The 14,118-nt window shown below is 41.4% G+C and overlaps 1 protein-coding gene across 4 annotated transcripts in view; it reads left to right on the forward strand.

Annotated features, from left to right (window-relative positions):
* Window positions 1–741: 741 nt before the first annotated feature.
* Zfp3 (ZFP3 zinc finger protein) overlaps window positions 742–14,118 on the forward strand; it is a 17,191-nt gene continuing 3,814 nt past the window's right edge. Inside the window, exons 1-4 of one of the 4 annotated variants that reach the window (XM_013522235.1) lie at window positions 980–1,064; window positions 3,255–3,354; window positions 3,921–4,044; window positions 11,560–13,297. In XM_013522235.1, the coding sequence (XP_013377689.1) occupies window positions 11,568–13,076 (1,509 nt within the window). In that variant the 5' untranslated portion in view covers window positions 980–1,064; window positions 3,255–3,354; window positions 3,921–4,044; window positions 11,560–11,567 and the 3' untranslated portion in view covers window positions 13,077–13,297. Of the gene's footprint in view, window positions 1,065–3,254; window positions 3,355–3,920; window positions 4,045–11,559; window positions 13,298–14,118 lie in introns of those variants that run through there. The other 3 variants (XM_013522236.1, XM_013522237.1, XM_013522238.1) reach the window with 3 other exon arrangements.

Here is a 14,118-nt window from a genome sequence, read left to right on the forward strand (position 1 = left end):
ACTAGATCCATAACACAACATTTCTTTCTGAAAGTAGGTGTTTACAGAATTATGGAGAGGCAAACACAGAAGCTGACCCTTACCACTGGGGCAAACAGGTGATCCAGGCGTGGGTAATCACACCAGGCTGGTCCTGGAGTGAGAACTTTACCCAAACGGGACCGATGACAGTCTTTCCGTGCATTTGATACTTGGGAGGCGTGCTATAATTTGAGGCAACATTAATCAGGGTGGAAGACTTCTTCAACCTCCTGATAGTTAAACTGAAAGCCGAGGCGCTAGTTGTGCAATTATACAGAGCAGAGGAAGTAACAAGTATAAAGGGTCTGTGGCAAATATGGGCCAAGTTTGTTCATGGGAGCTATGATTCCATTGCCTGAACAGCTCGCTCTCTCTCCGACTCTTAAAACTAGGCAATTCACACATAATTTTCAGATTCTGTCCAAACATCACTTGCTCAAGCCTTCCCTGACCTCAGAGCAGGACTCCCTTCGCTTCCAGATGACTAGTATGGTTTAGAGGCCGGTGTGTACCAGACTCATAGAACTCAGGAAAGCGAGTAAGGGGATAAGAGAAAAGCGGGATGCAGGGGTCGACGGGTCGCGGAAAGGTGAAGCTATTCCCAACTTGCCCAGCCCACAGAAACTCTTCGGGAGCGACACCAGTGCGCAGAGCGGCCGCTCATAGGGCGGAAGTGCATCCCCCGAGCCGTTCTAGGAAACCCGGAGGACTCAGCTCGTCAGTGATCCTGGGGCAGAAGCGGGCGTCGCCTGGTGCACAGAGGTACTGTAGGAAGTCGCCTGGGAGGCGGTGGCAAAATGAGGCTTGGGTTAGGCAGAGAACGCGCGGGAAGCAAAGCGGGAAGAGACCGGGAGGCTCGGCCAGCTGGCCACCTGTTCGCCCTGCGAGTGCGGCTCGCGCTGATTGGCTGGAATGCCGCCCGGGTACCGGAAGTGGCCGATGCTCGTCGCCCGTGACACCCAGACAACAGCTGGGGTTCTGTGAGAGCGGCGGAGCAGCGCCGGCGCCCGAGCTGAGCGAGCGTGGGGCCGTCGCGGCCAGCGGTGAGATCTCGTTCTGTCATGGCTGGGAGGAGGACGGCACTGGGCTCGCCGCTCCCCAGCTTGCGAGAGGAGTGGGAGCCCTAGGTGTAGGCCCGGTCCTGACGCGCTCTTGCTGTGTGACCTTGGACTTTATGGCTACTCCCGGGCCTCCGTTTCCCCACGTGCACACCGAGAAGGTGGGGGGAGCCTGGACACTGCCAGGGGTTGTCTCCGTTCTGGTTCAGTACCTGTCAGCCGCAGGAACGGGAGAAGCAGGGTCCGACGTGGGGACCCAGGGGAGCTGTGCATTCCTCAGACAGTCCGTGCTCAAGTAGACCGCTGGGACGAGATGGTGGGCACAAGTTAAGGCCCCGTGCCCGGTTGTACCCTGTGCTGACACACAGAATAGTGGCTTATAAGGGTTAGCTATGGAAAGGAAACGGTACCAGAGGCAGGACAGAGAAGGACCATAGTGCCTTCAATTATGCAGATTGGCCGAAGGGACATACTTTACAAATAGTTATGTGGCAGCTACTGTCCTAGGCACTTTAGGTACAAAGGTGAAAGAAATCTGCCTTTATCCCTCAAGAGCAGATAAGATTCTTATACAAATTCACTGAACAAACATTTACCAGGTATCTGGAATGTGCTAAGTACTGGGAAAACCAAGATGAGTAGAAGGTTATTTTTACTTATGCTCTAGAGAAGAAAATAGACACGAAAATAAGAACACACTGGGATGATTGCCATAATATGAAGAGGTATCTGTCTTAGTGACTGGGAGTCAGGAATAAAATAGAGCGGACTAGCCAGGTGTGGTGTGGTGGCACACGCCTGTAACCTCAGCACTCAGGAGGCTGAGGTAGGAGGATCGTTGGGAGTTCGAGGCCAGCCTAGGCTACAAAGTGAGCTCAAGGCCAGCCTGAACTGCATAGCGAGACCCTCTCTCAAAAAGAAAAAAAAAAAAAATAGAGGGGACTGTACCTGCTGCCACTGAGTCTTAAGTACATAGGGTGAGCAATAATACCAGGACTTGGGAATAATTTATTCTCAAATGCAGAGCAACTTTAAAAGATAGGAAGTGTTTGAACACTGAGGGGACATTGACCATGACTGCAGCTTTCAGCTGTTTTAGAAGTACGTGGAAAAGGAGATGGGGAAGGGAAACAGACCTGATCAAGGGTATTAGGAACCATGTAAGAAGTTTTTGTTCTGGAGGCTTTGGGGAGCAATAAACAGGAAATGACATGAAAAGCATAGTACAAAGAAAGAGGTGAGAAAATGGCTAGTGCAATCCTGATTCAGAAGATGAAGAGAGAACCTCCTTCCTGTGGATGTTACTGAAGATTTTGGGAGGAGGTGGTACTTGTACTGGATGTTTAGTATTTAGTGACTTTGCCTTTCAGAAGGGAGAACATTTGTATCAGTTAATATTATTGTTTATGAGTAACAAAATCTAACTTAGCCTAGCTTAAAATTGCAAGTATATAAATTCTCAGCTGTGCAGGATGGTGCACACCAGTAATCTCACTTGGAAGGCTGAGGTAGGAGAATTGCTTTGAATTAGAGGCCATCTTGGGCTACATAGTTAAAACCCAGCTTGAACTACATAGTGAGGCCTTGTGTTGTTTTTTTTTTCTTTTAAGACAGAGTCTTGCTATGTAGTTCAGGCTGGCCTCGAACATGAAGCAGTCCTCCTGCCTCAGCCTCCTGAGTGCTGAGATTACAGGCATGTGCCACCACACCCAGCTGATACCCAGTTTTAAAAAGAAGGAACAAAACAAAAAATTATCATAGATTGGAAGTCAAGAGGTATAGCAATTTCAGGACTGACAATCCAGTGGCCTTGGCTACATTTCCCCTTAACTTTTTTTTAAGCTCCACCTAACTTTATCCCCAGGCTGGTGATAGTAGCAGCATCCCTAGCCAACAGTATATAGTCTCTTCTTGTGGTTTGCAAAATGGCAGCCAATTATTCCTAGAAACTCCCAGCAGACTTCCTTAAAATATTGATCTGGTTGTATTGGTGCACCTGTAATCCCAGCAACAGGAGAGTGAGGCAGGAGGATTACAAGTTTGAGGCCAGCCTTGGCAACTTTGAGAGACCTTATTTCAAAGTTAAAAAAAAAGCTAGATTGTAGCACAGTGGTAGAGTGCCTCTGGGTTGATCCACAGTACCTAAAATGATAATTGTTGACTCAAATAAACCAGGAATTCCTGAAACCCTGCTGAACCAGTCCTTGCAAGGGGGATGATACTGATTTGATTGGATTAACCCAACTGAGGTTCACTCCTAGAAGTTCTGAATGAGGTAAGTTCTCTCAAAGAGAATAAAGCTACTGGGATCATCTTTTTGCCAGGATCCCACAAAATAATTTTGAAAAGATTTGGGTCTCCTGTATATTTTATGTTTTCATTTCTTTCTTTCTCTCTTTTTTTCTTTTTTTTGGGGTAGGATCTCACTGTGTAGTTTAGCTGGCCTCAAACTTGCTGTGTAGCTCAGCCTGGCTTCAAACTCAGTAATTATCCGGCCTCAGCCTCCTGAATGCTGGGATTATAGGCATGCCCCACCATGCCCAGCTTCTGTTTCTGATCATAAATTTTAATAATTGCAAAGGATGGTATTTTTTGGTGGATTATAAATTTTGACATTTCAAAATAAAACCTTGTCCCAGTTTCCAAGATATATAACCATGGTTCCATGTGCTTCTCATATTCTTCATCCTCTCAGTAACCACTCCTCTCAGCATGCCACTCCTCTCAGCATGCCACTCCTCTGTCTATCTCTTTACTTGCTCCTCTGTCTCAGTTATCTCACATGTGTCCTGGCTAACATCCCCAAGTACCTCACTCTCTGTCTTCCACACGTCTCCCTAGATTCCACCCTCCCTGAAGGATGCCAAAAGCACCACTGGAGATATTCAGGAGAGTATGCTGAGTCTCATCAGGAGGTTGCAAGATTAAACAAAATGTCTGCAAATTGCTTAGCGCATATCCCATTGTAAGTGCTCATCATCCTGTTGCACAGCAAACTTAATGCGTCTTCACTTACCTCCTTTCCTTTTGTATCTGTCCCAACATTGCACATTATATTGAAGTCAAAACATTTCTTTATTTTTTCTACTCCTCTTATATGTCCTAGGCTCTGAGGCTTTGCTTGCCCATCTTCTGCAGTAAGTACTTGAATGCTTTCTATCTGTGGGTACATAGGTTGTTGAATGGATATCAGTTTCTATTTCTTTTTTTTTTTTTTTTGGTACCAGGAATCAAACTCAGGGCCTTGTGCTTGCCAGGCAGGCACTTGTGCCACTGAGCTATATCCCTGGCCCAGATATCAGTTTCTAGATCTTTCACTTCAGTGTGTTCCAGTGTGTGTTCCTTTCCTATGACTGATCTGCTTGAGTATGAGGTTATGGCCTCTAGGTTTCTCTTTCTCACTTTTTCTTTTCTTTTCTTCCTTAATAAGAGGAAGACATACCTCCTATCTACTCCCTCAGAAAACTTTTGGAGTGGCACACAAAGGTCTGTTAAGGGAGTGAATGAATTTTGGACTTTTTATAACAAGTTCCAATCCATGCTTCCAACAAAAATTTAAAAAGAACTACTCAAGATATTAGCTGATGGATGGTTTAATAATATTTTATTACAAGTCACAGTTATTTTTTACACATAAGTTCAAAGGATCAAGATGTTGCTATTACAAGAGATTGTTATAAATCGATTAAGACAATTTGTGTAACATCAGGTACAGTCACAGTTACTGTCAATCTGATAAACGTAAGAGAAATGTGGTTTTTCAAATTTCTTTTTTCTAGAAATGTGATTTTTTTTAAACCAGGGAAAAATATCCAGTCACTTATACTTGTCCTGTTTGCTACTAGGAATTTAGGAGAGGGGAGGGGCAATCAAGAAGAAATAAAGAAAAAGAAGTCAGAATAAGAATTGTAATTCTGCTGCTTATAGAGACCAGACCTTGAGTAGAGACGGATGCACCAGATTCAGAGAAGGGTAACTCCAGGCATCAAAATTAATAGTAGCTTCCAAACCTGGCTGTCCATGAGAACCACTCAGGGGCAGTTATTAAAAATACAGATTCCTTGGTGTCTCCCTAGAGGTTTTTTTTTTTTTTTTCCTTTCTTATCTCACAATTACCGTACCTGGCTGCTCTGTAACACTCCTGTATCTAATTGCATGTAATTCCTTAATGAGTAGTGATTTATTTTTTTTTTTTTTTTTTGGTGGTATTGGAGATCGAACTCATGACCTCATGTTTGCTAGGCAGACGCTGTGCCACTGAGCTGTGTCCCTGGCCCTCTCCCTAGAGATTTTGATTGAGAGGTCTAAGGTATGACCTGAAAATCAAGGTTTTTTGTTTGTTTTCTGGTATGTCAGGGATTGAACCCATAGTCTCACATTGAGCTACATCCGTAGCTCTTTTTTTTTTTTTTGAGTATAATAGATAAAATCATATAAGTATGCAACATTGTGTTCTGAGTTAAATATACACTGTAAAATAATTATGATGAGCAATTAACGTATCCATCACCTTTCACATACTTACAGCAAATTTTAATTTCCTCCACTCAGAAACATTTTATAATAGAATAAGTAAAAAGGTACTCTTAAAAGGAAAAAGTGTGCTCAGCATCTCACTCCCAGGGACAGATTAAAATAAGTGATCAGTAGTCTAGATGATTTCTTGGTATATATATTTTTTATTTTGAGACAGGGTCTTACTGAGTTGCCTAGGCTGGCCTCCAGTGTGCACCACTCACCTAGAAGTCAGTATTTTTAAACAAATCTCCCAGTTTATTCTAGGCAGCTAATCTAGTTTCAGGCCAAGAATTGTTATTTAAGAAGTTTTCATTTAACCAGATCTTCCTATTTTGATTTCAGGCCTACTAAACAGTTTTCAGTCTTTGTGTTTTTTCATGGATTTCCATGTAGATTTTCATCTAGGTAGTGTGATGGTTTTGAAGTATTATTCCTCAGTGTCAAGAGGCATCTGGTATATACATCAGTACTTTGTGAATGAGTTTTTCTCATTCAGACCTACCAGTCTGGTAGGGTGCACTTAAAAAACAATTCAGGTCTTCATAGTTGAGGATCCTGTTCTAAACTATGGAACCAGTAGAGGTCTGCATGCCATCCCACAAACAGAACCAAGAGTGATCAACCTCCACTCCTCATGGGATACCTCTGTCTTCAAAAACAGCTCATTTAGACTTAGAAAAGTAAAGAAGTAATAGAAATATAGGAAATTGTGTTTGGGAATATGAATTTAGGTTATGAGAGAGTTTTTCCATGTAAAGATGAGGTCTAATGTTTAGCTTTGCCTCTCAGAAAATCAATCAAATGGAGGTTGACTTTGATTTGTATATGAGAGGACACACTCAAAGCAGTATTTAACAAATGACACCATTATTGTGTCACTGGCAGAATTCATAGTAAAAAGAAATGGTGTGTGGAAGGTCAGACTGTATTCTAAAAGATTTTCTTAAAAAAATTTTCTTTTTTTGGTGGGTACTGGGATTGAACCTAGGGCCTTGTGCAAGCTGCTAAACAAGTGCTATACCACTGAATAGTTTTTATTTTATTTTGAGACAAGATCTTACTGCATTACCCAGGCTGACCATGACCTCTTAATTCTTTTGCCTCAGCCTCTTGAGTAGCTCAGATTACAGACATATAGGAGATACGAGGATGAAAAGGGAAGCCCAGAGAGGGGTTGGAAATACTTAGAAACTGAAGTACCAGCCTGTGGAACTTTTTCTTGCCTGCATGTCTGAGAGAAATTTATTTAAACTAATACTCCCCAAATCATATGGTACCAGAGAAGAAGATAGTGAAATTCCCTATAGAGGACCCTGAGAATTGTACAAATACAGTTGTTTAAAGAGGCCCCAGAGTAGGATAATGATAGTAACCAATATCCTATAGATGATGGGAGGCTAGGGAGACAAAAAGAGCAGGATAAAGTCACCCAAAAAACCTCCACTTTCACTTTCCCCATCGCTTGACCCCAGTCTCACCTTTCAGGGTCTTCATTTCTTCAGTAATCTCATTTTCCTCTTAACCTCTCTCTTTATTGGTGCTGTACCTCTGCCTTGCCTTCTTGTAGCTGAGACACAATATCTGACATCCTCCATTTAAAGGATGAGTGGTTTATTTTGACTTGCAGTTTGTAGAGATTTCAGTCCATAGTTGGCTGGCTCCAAGGCAGGGTGGCATGGCAGAGAATTGCTCATGGTATGGCAGGCAGGAAGCAGAAAGAGATCAAGGGATGAAGGAGGGAGACAGACCCTTCCAGGTTACACCCCACATAACCCATGTCTTCCTACCAGGCTTCACCTCCCAGCATTACATTTAGCTGTAAGCTCATCAGTGGACCAATCCCCCAATGAATATTATGGCTCCATGATCTAATCACCTCCTAAAAGCTCTACCTGTAAGCACATGAGGCCTTGGGGGGACATCTAGATATAAGCCATACACCTAATATAAACATGTTCAAGTATCTCCCAGCAGAGGTAATCCTTGACTTTTTAGTGCCTTACATTACTGTCCGTTTTGTTTTATTTCTAAGAAATAAAAAAAGTAATGTAAGAAATTAAAAAAAAAAGAAACAGTAAATTCATTATTCATTCTCTACTGCCTGTCTTCTACTTCATCTATAGCCTTCTAATTGTTCCAGTAAACACTTTCTACTGTGTGTCTCAGCTGCGTTTGGTATTTTTAATCCCCTCTGCCACTATATTGGTGACTTCTGTGTCCTTCTCCTGTATTCTGGTTCTCCTACTTTGCTAACTATTTTCTCTTCTTGGAAGATTTCTTTCTCTACTCATGCCGTTATTATCAGAGTATGAGCAGAAAATGATAATCCACTCAAATTTGGATAATTTGACAGAAGTGTGGGCAGAACATTGAGGATCCTGGAGCTGGCAGAAAGTGAGTGGTCACCGACCCTGGCTGAAGAGACAAGAGGTAGTAGAGGTTACCAGAATACAGATAGTGCAATAATTGGGTAGGGTAGACCACTTATAAGAGTAAAGACTTTAAGTTGCGGGTTACCAGTAGCCCAAGGCAACCTCACTGAAAGGAACCAGGCAGATAAATACCCTGATTGCCCTCTCTTCCCTACTTCCAGTCTCCTGATGGGGCTTCTCACTGATGGAACACAGCTGGAAGCCAGAAGGCCAGTTGATGAGGTGTGCCATATAAGTAAGCCTTTTGGGGAAGAAAGCAGGATGGAGAAAGGTGGAAAGGGGTACAATGGAACATAACTGGAATAGTCTTGACCATTAGTTTTAACTCCTAGATATCTATCCCCAGTCTGACAGTTCTCATACTATACTCAAGTTGAGTACTCTAAAGTCTGTATCTCAAGTTCTGACTACTTTAAACTTTAGATTAATATGTTTTGAATGGTTGATTGATTCTTCCTAATGGCTATTTTGAGACCAGTCTTGTCCAAAACAGAGCTCATCCATCCTCTTCCCTCCTAAACTAGCTCCTCTTCCAGTATTCCAAATCTTGGTGGTACCACCATTTACCTAATTAACATCCCTCAAATTAAGGGAGATGTGGGTACCATCTTTGACTCTTCCCTCTTCCTTTACTTTATATTCAGTCTCACGGTCTTGCAGAATTTGACTCTTAAATATTCCTCTATATTATTTTCTTTTCATCCCTACTACTACCATTCCTCTAGGTAGATCTTACCACCTCTTATGCTGATGACTACATTAGCGTCCTAGTTGATTTCCCTAGTTCAGCTACTAAGGGTCCACTAGTGTGCATCTACCTGACATGCTAATCTGACCAGAGACTGTTGTCTAAAGGATGAAATTCATACCTTCCTACTCACTTCCACTCCATGGGTATTATCTTCCATAGTTGACACTTTTAATAGGATTATATGCCTCAAATTTGTTATGATACACAAAGATACTGCCCAGTACAAAGGGTCACTTTAATATTAGCCTAGGTTGCTTAGTACCTGAGCAAAAGTCAGGCCTATTCCCCCTCTGTGGGTGTGAGGGGCTTGACTGAGGGATGAATGGTTAAACTATGGGGCAAAAGTACATAGGCTCTGTGAGAAGAGAAAGGTTAAGCAATAAGAAGTTTAGATTAGTGAGGCAGGTTGTGTTTTGCTGTTGTCCCTCCCTTTTCCCCAGGAAAACTACCTATCCTTGAGACAGTTCCTCACCCAAACTACTTTTCTCTCTTACACTGATATTTTAAATAAAAGCCTGAAAATTCTTGGCTTTGGTGTTACTCCTAGCAGTCTCCCCAGTTCTGGGTGCTTTCGGTTGAATAGTCTCTCTGGCCCTCATGGTGACTGAACTAAGTCTTGTCTCCAAATAAGCTTTCATTCTCTATGCTGCCATGGCCACACATTGTGACAATTGGGACTCAGCTTCTGTAACAGGGTTAGCTAAATTCCCAGGACAATGGTATTATTTAGGAATAGGTTTGGCTTCATATATTAATAATTTTTAAAAACTTACAATGGCTTAAACAAAAGCTCCCTCCCCCTTCTTCCTTCCTTCCTTCCTTCCTTCCTTCCTTCCTTCCTTCCTTCCTTCCTTCCTTCCTTCCTTCCTTTTTTCTCTCTTTCTTCTTTTTTCTTGATAAAAGAATCCCAGAGGGGGAGATTCCAGGACTGATATGGGAACTCTAGAGTCACCAGGGACCCTTGGTTCCATCCGTCTCTGATGCCAGATCTTTTGGCATGCTGGTGTACTTATGATCCAGGAATAGCAGGGAGGAAGAAAGTAAAGAAATATTTATCTTCAACATTAAGGAGATTTCCTATGTGCTTTCATTTCCATCTCACCATCCATTATCCAGAATTTGGCTATATGACCAAAACTAACTCAAAGAAAGGTGACAAATGTATTTCATGAGCTAGGTTCATTGCCACTCTAAATAAATTATTATTCTGTTGTAAAGAGATGGGGAAACATAGATATTAAGGTTGGCAACTAAAATATCTCTCATAGCTCTTTAGAAAGTTTGAAAAGTTTACCTTTCAGAGCTATAAAAAAGCTGGGTATGATAGCACAAGTGTAATCCCATCACTCTTAGAGACTGCAACAGGAGGATCACAAGTTCCAGCTTAGCCTGGACAATTTATCAACTTAGTGAGATTCTGTCAAACAAACAAACAAACAAACAAACAAACAGGTTGGGGATGTAGCTCAGTGTAAAGGCCTTGAGTTCAATCACCAGTATGGCAAAACAAAACAAACTATAAAATTATTAAGAAAATTCTATAAAAGGGCTGATTTCAAAATTAATATGTAAGGATCAACAGTACTGTTGTATATAAAAATAACCAGTTAGAAAATATAAGAAATACTGGCTAAATGAAAAGCCAGAGACTGGATGGACATAAAAACAAAATCAGACTAAATTTGGAAATTTTACAAAACTACACTAAAATTTATTTGGGAAAATATGAAAATAAACAAATATATAAAAAGAACACTAATGACAGATACCTTTCTCTAATATATATTCAATTTTTAATAAAGCTTCAGCAGGTTGAATAGTTTAGTATTAGAGAAGAACTAGATAAGCAAACTGAATGGAATCCAGAAATATAATATATATATTTAACTATGGTAGAGATAGCATGTTAAATCAGTCAGCAAAAAAATTATTTAGTAATGGTATTGAGAAAATTCACTAGTCATCTGGAAAAATTAAAACTAGACCCTTACTTCATCCAAGTAAAGGGAGCTAAGTGTATTTACTTCTGTGCTAAGTCACATTAACATTTTAATTGGGGGACACCCATACTCATACTACATTCTGGTCTATAGAGCTGGTGAGAACCATATAATTAGACTAAGAATAGTTCTTTTTGCCACTTATTTTGTGGTTATTTTGTCTATAAATCCAAATATGATTTCTATTAACTCATCCCTTTCGGTTATCATTTTCCTTGAATGTTTTCTTTACCAACCTTTGCTTCCAGTTGGATGTGGTGGCACATGCCTGTAATCCCAGCACTCAGGAGGCTGGAGCAGGAGGATTGCTGTGAGTTTGAGGTCTGCCTGGGGTATAAAGTGAATTAAAGGCCAGCCTGAACTGCATAGTGAAACCCTGTCTTGAAAAGACAAAAACCAACCAACCAACCGACTTTAGCTTTGACTCTACTCACTGTTTTATGGGACTTGTATCAGCAACTCTTTAATTTTCTATTCCTGCCCTCAATTTTTTTCTATTTTCTATTTTCTATTTTCCATTCCTGCCCTCAAATTTTTTCTATTCCTGCCCTCAAATTTTTTCCTCCAATCATTTCTCTCTTTTTTAGTCTGTATATGCTCTTTAGATTGTCCATCATAATCATAAATCTCTATCTTCACAGCAGCATCTTGTTACTGCACCAGATGGCAAGGTTGTTTTTGAGTGTTACTAGTACTATACCAAAACTCTGTACTCTGCTTGCATTAGCTTTGTGTACTAGAATACAGCTAGTTCATATATTTCCTCTATTTCATTTCAGATTGTGAGATGGGGACTGAGAACAAGAAGGTGATTCCCAAGGAAGAAATTTCTGAAGAATCTCAGCCATATGGTCCAACATTAGAAAAATTTCCAAGAGTGATTTACCAAGGTCGTGAGTTTGGAGTGGCATGTGAAGAAGACATGTTAGAGAGACATTTGAAAGAGTCCTCAGAAGAGATTATGAAGCAGTCTCATCAGGAGAAGGACTTTACATCAGGGTTGATTATCTTTAAGAAGTCACCTTCAAGTGAGAAAGACCAGGAGAATAGTGAGAGTGAGAGAGGTTGCAGTCCCAGCCCAAATCTGATGACATATCAGGGAGATGCTATTGCACAGAGGGTTAGTACCTTTGCTATCTCTGGCCAAAACTTCATAGAGAATTTAGAACCTAACAAAACACAAAGGACATCTGTGGGAGAAAAGCCTCATACATGTAAAGAATGTGGGAAAGCCTTTAATCAGAACTCACATCTCATCCAGCATATGAGAGTTCACAGTGGCGAAAAGCCCTTTGAATGCAAAGAATGTGGAAAGACATTTGGAACTAACTCAAGCCTTCGAAGGCATCTAAGAATTCATGCTGGAGAGAAGCCCTTTGCTTGTAATGAATGTGGAAAGGCTTTCATCCAGAGTTCCCATCTTATCCACCATCATAGAATTCATACAGGAGAGAGACCCTATAAATGTGAAGAATGTGGTAAAGCTTTCAGTCAGAATTCAGCCCTGATTTTACACCAGAGAATCCACACTGGAGAGAAACCTTATGAATGTAATGAATGTGGGAAGACCTTTAGGGTTAGCTCACAGCTTATTCAGCATCAGAGAATTCATACTGAAGAAAGATATCATGAGTGCAATGAGTGTGGCAAAGCCTTCAAACATAGCTCAGGCCTCATTAGACACCAGAAAATCCATACAGGAGAAAAACCCTATCTGTGTAATGAATGTGGGAAAGGTTTTGGTCAGAGTTCTGAGCTTATCCGGCATCAAAGAATTCACACAGGGGATAAACCCTATGAATGTAATGAGTGTGGCAAAACTTTTGGCCAGAACTCAGAGATTATTAGACATATTAGAATTCATACTGGTGAGAAGCCCTATGTATGCAAAGAATGTGGAAAGGCCTTTAGGGGGAATTCAGAACTTCTTAGACATGAGAGAATTCACACTGGAGAGAAACCCTATGAATGTTTTGAGTGTGGGAAGGCTTTCAGGCGGACTTCTCATCTCATTGTCCACCAGAGAATCCATACTGGAGAGAAACCTCATCAATGTAATGAGTGTGCAAGAACCTTTTGGGATAACTCCGAGCTGCTGCTTCACCAGAAAATTCATATTGGAGAGAAACCTTACGAATGTAATGAGTGTGACAGAACATTCAGCCAGCATTCCCAACTGATTATACATCAGAGAATTCACACTGGAGAGAAGCCTTATGAATGCCAAGAGTGTCAGAAGACCTTTAGTCGGAGCTCTCATCTCCTCCGACATCAGAGTGTTCACTGTATGGAATGATCTACAAAACAGGAAAGCCTTTTGGGGAAAGGCTGATGTCAGACATTTATTTGTTCATAATCTGCACCCCAAGTTCTCAGATAAATGAGTGGACAGAACCTCCTCTGTTCCACGGATTTTTATTTTAACAGTTGTTTTAAAAGGATGAGGCACTTTTATGAACTATTCATGGAGACATTTCAGTGTACTGAGTTAAATCATAAAAGCTGTTTCAGCCTTAATTCTCTGTTCCTCTTCCCTTTCTTCCTCCTCCCCCTGGATCATACGACATTAGGGGTCTGTACCTGCCATCTAGCCTAAAGTGTTGATCTTCATGAAAAGTGGGGAGATAGGTGGTAACCTCATAAGAATTACAAAGTTGATGCATTGAACATTATCCCCTAAAGCCTTAGAAAGTCATGACCTAGAAGATATACTTTATTCTTCTGTCCACTATTTAGTCTTGGAATGATTTAGTAAGCTTTTATTAGCTTCAAAATCTTCCAGCCATGCTGTCAAGTTCCCTCAGAAGATGGCAAGGTTAATGAAACAGTAGGAAGCATGGTTATTTTCCCTTCTCTTGGTAGGTGTCTTCATTCCTCTGAGAGGATGCCATGAAGGAGGAAACTGACAGACAAGGTACAAGATTGTAAGTGAAGGGCTTAGAATCCAGAGGGGCTGATTAGGTAAGGTTGGGGTATAAACAGTGGAGGCCAGCCTACTTAGCATGGCAGAAAGGGTTCCTGAGCAGCTATCTGTACTTTGAGCTGCTCAGAGTGACTGTGCCCAAGAATTGTGCATTCATTTTGGTCCCAGGTCCTGGTGTTTCAGGAAGTAGCAGGATTGTTGCAGTTTCACCTCTACCAGATCTCTGGCCAAAGGGATGAGCCATTTCATCTAAGTGGGGGCATGACCTTGCCAAAGCATTTCATCTCTCATAATCTGGACCCCACTAGTGGTAGTCCTTGCTGCTGGGCCCAGATGTGACAGCCTTTTCTTGGTTTGCTTAATGGTCTTGGATTTTCTTTCTACAACATCTCTCTCTCTCTCTTTTTTTTTTTTT

The sequence above is a fragment of the Chinchilla lanigera genome, unplaced genomic scaffold (assembly GCF_000276665.1).
Source record: "Chinchilla lanigera isolate Chin_1 unplaced genomic scaffold, ChiLan1.0 scaffold00066, whole genome shotgun sequence".
In the NCBI taxonomy this organism is placed as follows: Eukaryota; Metazoa; Chordata; class Mammalia; order Rodentia; family Chinchillidae; genus Chinchilla; species Chinchilla lanigera.